General features: G+C 37.5%; 2 protein-coding genes across 2 annotated transcripts; one reads left to right on the top strand and one right to left on the bottom strand.

The window, feature by feature from the left end:
• The first annotated feature begins 4,207 nt into the window (after positions 1–4,207).
• On the top strand, positions 4,208–5,572 carry LOC131993769 (uncharacterized). Its single transcript, XM_059359791.1, has 3 exons — positions 4,208–4,345; positions 4,864–5,387; positions 5,471–5,572. Exons 1-3 carry the CDS (start codon positions 4,303–4,305, stop codon positions 5,516–5,518), a joined length of 615 nt encoding a protein of 204 aa, XP_059215774.1. The 5' UTR covers positions 4,208–4,302; the 3' UTR covers positions 5,519–5,572.
• A 1,812-nt stretch (positions 5,573–7,384) lies between these two features.
• Positions 7,385–11,564, bottom strand: LOC131993498 (amine sulfotransferase-like). Its single transcript, XM_059359435.1, has 6 exons — positions 11,469–11,564; positions 10,429–10,637; positions 10,119–10,245; positions 9,390–9,484; positions 9,075–9,249; positions 7,385–8,967 (listed from the first exon to the last, which is right to left on the bottom strand). The coding sequence occupies exons 1-6, from the start codon at positions 11,548–11,550 to the stop codon at positions 8,849–8,851; spliced, it is 807 nt and encodes a 268-aa protein (XP_059215418.1). The 5' UTR covers positions 11,551–11,564; the 3' UTR covers positions 7,385–8,848.
• Between the last annotated feature and the right edge of the window lie 385 nt (positions 11,565–11,949).

The following is an 11,949-nucleotide window of genomic DNA, read 5'->3' as shown; positions in this document are numbered from 1 at the left end:
GTTGTATTCTAATTGTAATTTATCATTCTTTATTTGTGTTCTTGACTTTGCAGTAATTTGTATTTGATGTCTATTTAATATTTCTTATAAGTGATAACATTTTTCACATCAGTCTGTTCTTTTAAATTATAAACAATGTATTTTATTGTTACATACACTGTGACAAACTGTTTTGGGTTGTTGTTTTTTTACATCCACCTACTTAAACACACTGTAAAGCACTGTGTTTTGAACATGGTTTTGAAATGTGCAATACAATAATAATAATAATAATAATAATATTGATCATTATTAGCCTACAAAAAGTAGCCTGTTACATAAACACTCAATATCCCAGCACTCTTTGCACTCTTGTAGGCCTATTATTCTATGTTGTTTACATTGCATGTTGTTGTCCATCTGTACACATCGGCCAAAACAGTCAATTCTGTTTCTGAATTCAGGGGTGTAGCGAGAAAATCTTGACCCCTGCAGGAATATTGCTGTGGTAACAAAAGTCATGTCCTCAGCATTGTTTCTTTTAATATGGTGATCATCATCAACAAAAATGTTTTCCATCCCAAGAATGTGAGATAGGAATCTTGGAGGAAATTAGACTCATTTCCTCAATGTCTCTCCAGTCTGCCTACACTCACCTCATTCTGTTATTTTCAGGTTCTGGCAGGGGCAACATGAGCATCCATTTCAGATCTAGTATGATAGTTTGTACACATACTTCAGATGAATTATAACGACATTTCTAAATATAATGTTGATTCATTCATTCACTCACTGACTCACTGACTCACTCACTCACTCACTCACTCACTCACAGTGGTCGAATGTAATGACTGTACTGTACAATTTAAAGTTCTTGTACTTTATTTGAGCATATCCATGTATGTACCTTTATACTTCTACTCCAGTACATTTTGGAGGCAAGTATTGTACTTTTACTCCACAACATTTAGCTACCAGCTTTAGTTACTTTTCATGTTGAGATTTAACAAGAAAAACATAATCAATATAAAATGATTTTAGATGCATTTTTTTTAAAATTAAACCATTATATGGAGTAGTTCAAATTAGCCCTACCTGACAACAGTAAATGCTGCTTACATAAATGCATCAACAATAATAGTCCAATAATATATTTAAAATATATAAAACAATCTTGAGTGGGGCCATTCTGCATAATGAGTACTTTTGCTTTTGTGACTTTGTGACTTTAGGTTACCTTTGGTTTTTCTTTCACAGGCGGACTGCTAACAGTAAAGATAAGACTTATCTCCTGTGTTTAGCCAGATATCTGTGATGCAGCACAGATATGTTGTTCTCCACTTTCTAACTTTATGGTGTTTTAACTGCTCTCAGTGATGATGACTGCTAAACAAATGTCATAAAAGCTCTTCACCTCAGTGGGCAAACTGGCTTCATGTGTTTACGCAGCTGTTCGCATCCAGCATTATGTTCTGACATTGTGGAAAGACTATCTGCTGACAGAGAGGCATAAATAGGAGGACATCTTTTTCTTCAAGCCTTGTAATCCCATGTCAGCTTACACTTGGCTGCAAGGTTGGTGTGCACTCTGCTGGTGGGGAACATATGGATTTAAAGCAATACATATTATTTAATAGACTACTTAAAATGATGTATTTTGATTTGAAAAAGACAAAAAGTCACTCAGGTGGTCCGAGGTTCAGCGGCAAAAAATTAACAAAAAAAGAGCACATGCTGCACACGGTGGGGCACCAGCATACAGAGAGTTTTCATGCATGTAGGTCAGCCTGTATCATGTTTTTTTTTCTTCAATTTTAAGGCCTACTTCCTTGTGTTTTTTTCACTGGAAGAGCAGTGCATCAGGTTTTCTCAGTTTTACACTTATTCGTGCACTGCATGTTTTTTCTTCACTGGAAAGCCACCCCAAAGGCACTGCATCATGCTTTTTCTACTGGAAGGGCAGAGTGCAAGGGTTTTTGTCATGTTTTTTCTACTTTAGGGGCATCAAAAAGTACACTTTTGTTTCTTCTTTTTTGACATGGGGGCATCAAGGTGGGTTGGTCGCGAGAGAGGTATCTGATGAAAGAACAAATATTTAAACAACCCCACTTTCATTATTCTTCATTATTACATCTTATTCTAGGTGTTTTACAGAGTTACTACTTTTGTCAGTTCAGTCCTTATTTGTGTCACTTTATATGTTACCCAACATGTGGCTTAAGACAGGAAATATATATTTATCTTACCTACAGGCACCCCAGGACAAGTGCTCGGAAAAAAAGTATATGAGCAATTACAGTTCCATGACATCTGCTGAGAACGATCATGTGATACAGTGTAAACAAAAACTTCACACAAGCAGCAAATGTACCTTGTACAGAAATAGTTTTGTCAAGGACTCAAGGTGTGCTTTGGTCTGAAGCCTTGGTTTGATCTGTTTGCATTAGCTGCAGCCGTCACCTGTGTTTGCCTTGGCACTGAGCTAATCTAAAGGCTAGCTAAAATAAGTTGCTTTTTGGAGAAAGTAATCAAATGTACTATTAACTTTCAGATTCAAACTGATATGATCTGGACACACACACACACACACACACTCAGACACATTTCACATTTACATACAGCTAAGGAGACAAAGACAGAGGAAGAGGAAAGGGAAAGGCAACTTGAAGATGCATTCGAAGTTCACCTTAAATAACCCTGAACATCAGGTTTTAGTTGGCTAACTGTGAGTGCTGGATCAACTCTCTCTCTCTCTCTCTCTCTCTCTCTCTCTCTCTCTCTCTCTCTCTCTCTCTCTCTCTCTCTCTCTCTCTCTCTCTCTCTCAGGGACAACCCCACATATCCTGGAAATCCTGCTCCATCCTGGGATTAGACATGACATTTAGAAAGTCACAGAGGGACTCTGTTGTCTTTCCTGTGCCACTTTACAGTCAGAGACATAAATAAAACACCCAAGTTTACAACAAGGGCAAAGTTGAGAGCAAAGTTATTTATCTGCCACAACAACCTTCTCTATGCTCATCTAATATCACACTAATAAAGGTCAAACTGGCCTGCTGGGATTGTTGATACCTGAACTGTTTATGTGGACAGCAGGTCTTCCCGTCTTCCTTATACTCTATAGGATGAGGTCAGTGGTCAAACATACAAAAAGGTCAAAACACACACAGTGTAGAAGGAGGTTCATGGTTGTAAAAGTGACAGATGGAAAATAATTGGTTTTTAGAAAGAGTGAGAGGGAGCGAGAGAGACCAGCCGTGTTAATCTGTGTCAGTGCTCTTCTATTCTTAGCCGGTCCCATCAGCCAGCAGAAATATGAGAGATGCACATGGTGACACAAGTCCTGATAAATTTAGAGATGGGGTCAGAGGACAGTGACAGAACCCCCAAACCAGTTCTGGACTCCAGATGTGTGGAGTGTGCAGTCTGTGTCTGATGGTATGAAGTGACGTCCAAAGTCTTCTACCTGGGGCTTTTTAAATGAATTATCCCCCTGCAGGATATTTTATACTTATTTTTTTGTTTCACAATACATCAAAACTCATTTCATATTTAAATAGCAGTCCTTGGCATTATGTTGCAGTTAGTTTAGATGAGCAATAACATCCACTGTGCATTTATTTGAGCTCAGGAGATGGTGGAGACTGATTAGAGAGCTCCCTCTAGTGTCTCTAATGTAAAATACAATGTTATTGGAATTCACTGATCACAAGCAGCAAACAACTTTTAATTTTTTCAGTGCTTTAAAAAAAATCCCCAACAATGAATGCGGATTTAAAGAGCTAAACGAAGCAACTACAGCCATATGAAAGCAAATCAATAATAATAATAATAATAATAATCCCTTTGTAGTATTAGTTTGTCATGGTGTAATACAGAAAATAATTTGCAATTAAATTTGCAAGATTCATAGTATATTATAGCTTTCAAAATAATTCATTTTACAGTGTTTTGTGTGTTTTTCTTGCATAGACTTATGGATATCTTTGCACTTTAATTAAAGCAAACAATGACCACTTAGAATACTTGATTTTATATGTCATTATTAAATGCTTTATAATGTGTTATAGCCTAAAGCATGCTGAATCTTTGTCTGAATCTTTATAAGTGCTTATAACTATAATTATACAGTGCTATAAGCAGATTTCACATTTTAAGTAAGTTCCGTTTCAAAAGAGTTCCAGAATGATTCAGTTCCATGGACTTAATTCTGATGTTCCATTCTATGATCAGAACTCAAATACAGACCAAACATTTCACCAAACAGTTCAGTCGACATTTACAAACCGAGTAAGCAGAACCTGTAGTCCTGGTAAAATAAACATGCAGATTCAAAAGTCAACTATGGAGACATTTTCCCAACCAGGTAGGGCATTTTAACATGTATTTTGCATCAGTTAGGCTAGTTATTGTTGAGAATATATATTGACGCCAGGTGGCAAATTTGTTGAATATAGAGATTTATTCTTGACAGAAAAAGTGTATATCTTCTCAAAACAATGAGTCTTTTTTTATAGGTTAATTGTTTTACTTTTCAAATATGTTTTATATATCTTACAGTAGAATATCTGGTATCCGTCAAATAATGCCCTCATATCCTGAATGTAATATTTTGAATACCTGTTGCAGTGGTTGAAAGTAGATAATATTTAGTTGTGTAGTAGGATAACTTTGAGGTGCTTTATTTGAGGAATTCCATCCAATGACACACTACACTTTGTCTTCATTGTATCAGTGGCAAATATGACTCTTAGTCCAATATTAGATTAGACTGCACTGATTGAGGAAACCAAACAGTGTATATAAAATAATCCAAACTAGCTTGGCCATGACCAAATACAACATAAAAATTAGTACATAAACATTCTTCTTCTTGTCTTTCAGCTTGGATGCAAACAGTCTCCTGCCTTAATGCTTTAAAAAGTGACAATGAATACGCTGTGTGTGATCTTGCAAAAGTCCATTGGGGAAAACAATACCTCTACTACCCAGAGTGCAATAGCTCTGAGCTAGGCTGTATCTCCTTCTCACCATCTGGATCTGGACCCTCCAAATCTCCACCTGGACCTGGAGGTGACCACATGTGGGAGACAGACTTTCCTCCTACGTGGGATTGCTCTTCTCCCCTGATGAAGACCCCATTCGGTCTGAGGAGTGATGTTGAGGCTCCTTCTTGCACTGTGGTCACAGAAAGCAGCTGGGTGTTGAGGACTCTGCATCAGCTCACTTTCAGCTCCAACTACCTCGACCCATATGTGTATGAAGATGATGAGCCTGTCGGTCACAGATACCTCTATGCTCCGCCATCTGACATATCTGGATTTATGGATGATGACTTCCCAGCTTGTACCCAGATTAATTGTGATAAATGGGAGCCAGAGGGCGCTACATCCTGCTGTACTGAGACTGTAAGCAAACACACTCCTCATGCTCAAATCTCAAAATAAATTCAACATGCTGAGACTAATCAAATCTGAATGCCTCTTTTTAGGCCACGTCCTTGCTGGCAGAAGAAGAAGCAGATGAGCCCAAATGCTAGTCTATTGAAAAAACAACAACATTTGAATATAATAAAAATGTATCAGCATATTAATTTTGTCTTATGAATACTTTTACACATTCCCTCAAAAATATAGAAACATACAAATCAAGAAACATATAAGAACAGATATTTCCATTCCAAGAAATGTAAAACCATTTAAAAAGTTTATACTTCCCACTGCTACCACATGGTGGCAGTGTAAGCCTGGTCCAGTTTTGTTTCAGTTTGAATTGAGAGAGGCAGATCAGAATAGTGGTTCACAGCTATTACAGGGTAAAGATAACTATTATTTTTCAGTGTCTAAATATTTGCCAGATGTTGCATATACTTTTAATGATTTTATTGATTTCTCAGTTAGGACAAAACTTTTGGACTCAGGCCTGAACTCCAGCAGACACATCAAGGCAAAAACTAAACCAGCATTTTATCATCTCAAACAAATGGAAGGAATCAGAGGTCCTAAGTCCAGGAACGTGTTAGATGAACTCATTCATGCAGTCATCTCCAGCAGGGTGGACTGTGGCAACATCACTTGTCTCGCCAAAACACTATAGTCAAATCTCTGATCTGTCTGAAAAATATAGACCCAGTAAGTCTCTTGGCTCTCCTTCCTTCACCAGGACTTATCTCGCAAAGTCAAGTGAAATTTTTGTTATGCACTCCTTGATTTGGATCCACTCATGATTTTTATGGGTTCTTCTTTCACCCATACTATTCCCTTCCACAAGGTTTTTCGTGAGAGTTTGGCCAGAAGTTTTCTGGTAATCCTGCTGACAAGCAGACAAACTAACCAAAAACATAATTAATGACAAAATGCCTAAAAAATGGTCAGTTTTTGTTGTTTGAAAACACAGACTTTGATGCCCAGATTTCACATTAGAAGAAGTCTGCCAGTTAAAATGATCAATTGCAGCTATTTTTTTTATAACCCATAAATCCTGTCAAATATATTCAAATGTCTCATTAATCAATTATGAGGATTTACTGATTTAATTTGTCTTATGATGCCATAAAACAAGACATTTTAAGAAAATTATGGCAAGCATTCTTCACAGTTTTCTGAGAGTCCATAGGCCCAACTAACAATAAAATTAAATCAAAATGAGTTAAAGAAAAAAAAAAAAAAAAAAAAAAAAAAAGCAAATTTATCATTAATGAAAATAATTAGTAGCACTGGCAACTTACAAAACTAAATACTAATAATCGTTTTTGTAAATGTAATTAACTATTTTAAAAACGTACATATATATAATGTCACTTGTGGATATTTGTGATCTTACATCTCCTTATGCCCAAATTAAACATAACCAAAAATGACAAAATCAATGATAAAGCTCCTGTTTCCCCCTGCTCACTCAGCTAGACCCCCTGTGTGTGATATAACCTGGGAAAATTTTCTTTTTTTTTATCATGGGAAGAGCTGGGTGTGGACGTTCTCTACATAAAACCCACCACCTCAAACTGAAGGTAATTTATACTGCTGCTGTGGCATTGTGGCCTACAGAGCCTTTGTGAGGCAGCGCACAACACATCTTCTAAAGATGTTTGCGTTTTGTGGGGAATAAATTGTGCTGTTGGTCTGCAGTCCGGCTCTATATCATATTCGGCTAGCTTGTCGGTGCCACTGTGGTGGTGAATGGGCCGCCAGAGGCCCAGCCACTAGCGGGTGGTCTGACACAGAAAGGTTAAATATGGTTCAGCCACGGACGCTCTCAAAGGGCCTTGCTGTTAAAAAAATAAGTTATGTGGGCTGTACGTCTTCACGCAGTCAGGAAATTGACAATACTGGCGCAGTGAGGCACAAGGTTGTCCCAGGGCTGAACTTCATGCTTGACCGTCCAAATGAAAAAAAGAGTCACAACATCACTTGTTTCCGGCGGATTTATTGACGGCTCATCAAAGAACTGGCTAGACAAGAGGTGCAAAATCAGCACAATGACCATGCGTATATAATGCTTATATTCATCTTCAACTGTTTGAACTCAGAACTATGACGACAAACTTGAACCCTTCACTGACAGGAAAAATGGAAGTAAACAAAGATGCAGCCATTACAGAAAATAAATGGTTAAAACATTAACATAGTACAAGCATTAAAAGCATTAAATACTAGGAGAAACACTGGATTATTGCCCTGCAAACACACTGCTATAGACATCTATTGTACTGCTTGGATGCTTAATTGATCATTTATTTCTGCTTTGGGTTAAAGGGTCAGGTAACCCAAATAAAAGAAAAGCATATTTTCACATGGTATGAATAGTTTTTTGTGTGTGTTTTTCTAGAACATTAACATTAATTAAACATGAAGCTTTAGATGGTTAATCCAAACTAGATGACACTGTTGACTTGATTAAATTAAAGTAGGTATTCGTCTCAAATGCATCTTAACACAACAAACAAATACTTACACCACTACAGATGCATTATATGTCCAGGAATTCAACTTATAGACACCACCATTGACTTTCCCTGCAACGGTGTGTCCACAATTAAGCACTTTGACTGTGCATGGTTCAGCAATAAACTAGGTTTCAACCTAGTCTTGTTTAGGGAAATTCTGCACAGTATATCTTTAACTAATCACATCAGCACTGAGAAAGTTTATAGACTGAAGACTGCAGTGGAGTCCAGTTTCTGCACCAGTCCCAGCACAGTTAATCAATGTTGTTGTTGTTGTGACTTTTGTCATGTTCAGGGAGACTCTCTCAAGTCATAGACTGTACATAAAGATGGATGACATGACAGCTCCCTGAAAGTGAAGCTAAAACATCTTGATTGCCCCCTGGTGGCTGGCAGCAGTGTAGGTCATAAATGTCAAATAAATGTTTTTCCAAAGATGGTTTCTGTCATTTTATTTAATTCTTATCAAACTGATGTTTGTTCAAGTGTTTTTCCCTAGTAAGTTTGGTTTTAATTAGTTGTTTGATGCTTTAAAATTGGGTCGCTTTCAGCTCTGATTGGGTCAGGCAGGATTTTGGGCGGGAACTTGATATCACAAACCCACTCCATCACTTCTGCACAGACTCTGGTTCCAAATTTCGTCACCAGCACAAGATCGTATCTGGGATATTTTGGCTTCCTTTTTGTACAACGTGAGGAGGTGGAGACCTGTGATCCATTCTTTAAATGCAGTCTATAGTCATGTTTCCATCAATTAATTTATATGTGCATTTTGAATATTTGCATGAGAAAAGCTTGATGGTTTGATTGACACCAAAATTCATTTAAACTTTCAATAATGCACATACAAGTTTTTAACAAATGACTTTAACAGAAACAAGGCTTATGTCTCAAGTTATTTGCTGAGCTGAGCACAAAAAGGAGCTACTGTTTGATCTCCCACACGCAGGTCAGCGGGAAGTTGCTCATCTTCTCTTTGAACACGTAGTCAAAACGTTCGTTCTGAGCAACTGTGAAGTGATTCTTCCAGTCACCTGCTATACCTGTTCAGACAGACAACATGTCAGAGATGTACTGGTCTGATACTTATATCATTACCATCATCATGCCTTTATCCTCCTCTGTTAATGTCACAAACAGACAAACAAACCTTTGCGCATGGTTTCCTTCTTATAGCGGTTGATATCAACTAAGTCCTTGTAATTCGCTTTGGGGTTGGTCTTCATGTTTTTAAAGATGGACGTCTCCACAACATGATCCACAGCTTCATTTGTCAAATCTTTTCCCAAGAAAGCACAAAGCTTCACCACTTCCCCTCTGAGGTCCTGTCAATCATAGGTGTCAAAATTTGCTGCATCTTATGTGGGCTCATAAGATATCCATTGCTACATCGCTCAGTAGATTCTTATCATATTCAAATGTCCTATTAAACATAAAATATATTTTAAAAAATAAGTTTCCCGACCTTCAACATGTCCTCATACTTCACAAAGTGGATGTCCAGTTGGTCTCGTGCTTCCTGATATTCTCGCACATGATCAAACCAAGATCCCATGTAAACTTTTGGAGATATAAAATGTGTGTCAGTGTTGAAAAGAAACACAAAAGCTGAAACTGTGTGTTTCCCAAAACTTCAAAAATGCCAGACTTTGAAAATAAGAGGTTCACAAACACATCTTAAGTGAAAAGTGAAATAACTGATTTTAAACATTCATTTTTTTTGTTTTAAATTACAATAAAAAGCAGGCGATTCAGTGGATAAAGTATACAGACACCTTACTTAAGTAAAAGTATTCATACGAACTGTAAAATTACTCCACTACAAGTAAACATCCTGCATTTAAAACTTACTTAATTAAAAGTACAAAAGTATCAGCATCAAAATTAAAAGTACCTGTTATGCAGGATGGTCCCACTCAGATTGTTTCATGTATTCCAAGTATATTATGGTTATACTATAATCATGATCTTGATCATGATATGATCATGTTTTTATGTTAAATCTTCACCTGTAAATTACCTAAAGCTGTCAGCTAAAAGTAGTTGAGTAAAAAGTACAATATTTGGAGTAGACGTATAAAGTTACTGATGTGGAAGTACAAGTACCACAAAATTGTAACTACAGTACTTGAGTAAATATACTTAGGTACATTCCACCATGTAAGATTTAACAAAACACAACTAGTGAACCTACCATTACCATCCAGGAACTGCTGAAAGAAATCCTCAAAGCTCTGAGGTGGTTCCAGCAACACCCAACTGTGGGCAAAGTGATAGAGCGACACCAGGATATCTTTGGGGTTCCTCCACACATACACAACCTAAAAGAAAGATAGGTATATATATATATATATATATATATATATATATATATGTGTGTGTGTGTGTGTGTGTGTGTATAGCTGGATTATAGCTGATTTCAGAGACATGGGCATCTTTTTCTAATTTTTATTTTTTATGTGTAATTCCACCCACATTGTAAACAAGTTATAATTGTGAATTACCTTGATTCGTTTGGCTTTTACTCCCTGGGGCAACATGTCAGGGGGGAGATGCGTGCCAAACATCCGAGGATCTGGCCTTTCTCTCAAAGGGTCGTCTGCGGTTCTCTCCTCCAGCCAAGGAACTCGTGCCCTGTTGGTGGCATCTTCTGTCCCGTCAGGGTGTGCAGCATCCATGATCTGGACCAGGATCTGTTGCATCCATGCTGTGCCTGCAGAGTCAAACAAAATGGAGGATGTCTGAAATTCAAAAGAGGAGTAAGATCATACCACACCCGCTTGATTTAAAAAATATATTTTTTTTATCAGCAGCGTGTGTGGTCCTGGAGAAACCTGATGTATATGTTTGTTTGCATTTGATTGTGATGCTATCATGGTGACAAAAACTCAACTCAAATGATCTACCCATAAAACTAAACTTAAGTAGGTATATAAAAGAGAGATATAATCTCATCAAAGTTTATTCACTATTTATATATATAAGCATGCTTGTTATATCTCATATTATATATCTATATCTATCTATCTATCTCAGTGGCGGGCGGTGCATTTCACACTTAGGCCTTCAGTGATGTCCAACTTAGTCAATAAATACCTTTCATTATGCCAGCATTTATAACACCAGGACTGGAGAGTAGTTAGAAACACACTTAAGCACTACTAGGCATTGCATCACCTCAGTTGTGTAGCCTACAAAATGGGCTATTATCCGGCGCATCAGCAATTAAAACATATCTGGTATGCTACTGTCAAAACTTAAAAATAAAAGGGTCTTTAAAATTATCTTTCCAAAAAGTTTTATTAAATGAGTCCACAAAGAATATGCAAACTTTAACAAGATTGTACAATACATTGCAAAATCGCAGTTTAATATCAGAAAGACACTAACAAGACGGCCATACTTTGGCGACAGCGACACAATAAACAAGTCTCTTTGTGAAAAAACTTTTTCATGTCAAAACGTGACGTATCACGACTTTCTGTGACCTGTTGCTTTGAGTACATCCACACAGCTGCGCCAATGCGCCAGATTATTTACATACCGTTAACAGTCCCGGCCGGGTGTGACTCTGTTGATCTCATAGACTGGTTGATCTGCATAGCACCATAGACATGTCTATGCATAGCACTGCCGTGGCTCAAACTAGTAGTATCCATATCCAATCACAGGACGCGTAAATGTCACGTTCAACGTGAGGCCAGCTAGAGGGCCTTACTGACACAACTCGTGATCTGATTGGCTATCGCAACTATCTATCAACTGTATTTGCCCGTTCACTTACAGTGCACAGACGCCCGCATTGTTGATTCTGAAGGCCCAGGCAGATTTCATACAGCCTGGCAACATAAGATAGCTGAATTCTGATTCGATAAAAACTCTAACCTAAAAACAACAGCACTGGAAACAGAAAAGGGATCAAACTGGTGAGAAATAAAAAGAGTTCAATTAACTCTGCCAATCTACTGAGTATAGCATGTCATCCTCCAAACTCACCAGCGTCTCCTGTTAAGGATTTACATTTA

This window comes from Centropristis striata, chromosome 20, assembly GCF_030273125.1.
Source record: "Centropristis striata isolate RG_2023a ecotype Rhode Island chromosome 20, C.striata_1.0, whole genome shotgun sequence".
Lineage (NCBI taxonomy): Eukaryota > Metazoa > Chordata > Actinopteri > Perciformes > Serranidae > Centropristis > Centropristis striata.
Note: the sequence above shows the minus strand (reverse complement) of the source record. Positions and strands in the feature narration are given on the sequence as shown.

Coding starts and splice junctions, on each gene's coding strand:
- LOC131993769 (XM_059359791.1), top strand. CDS start 4,303: ATGCAGATTCAAAAGTCAACTATGGAGACATTTTCCCAACCAG. Junction 4,346..4,863: donor GGAGACATTTTCCCAACCAG/GTAGGGCATTTT, acceptor CTTGTCTTTCAG/CTTGGATGCAAACAGTCTCC. Junction 5,388..5,470: donor CATCCTGCTGTACTGAGACT/GTAAGCAAACAC, acceptor GCCTCTTTTTAG/GCCACGTCCTTGCTGGCAGA.
- LOC131993498 (XM_059359435.1), bottom strand. CDS start 11,550: ATGCATAGACATGTCTATGGTGCTATGCAGATCAACCAGTCTATGAGA. Junction 10,638..11,468: donor CCCGGCCGGGACTGTTAACG/GTATGTAAATAA, acceptor TTGACTCTGCAG/GCACAGCATGGATGCAACAG. Junction 9,250..9,389: donor AGTATGAGGACATGTTGAAG/GTCGGGAAACTT, acceptor TATGATTGACAG/GACCTCAGAGGGGAAGTGGT.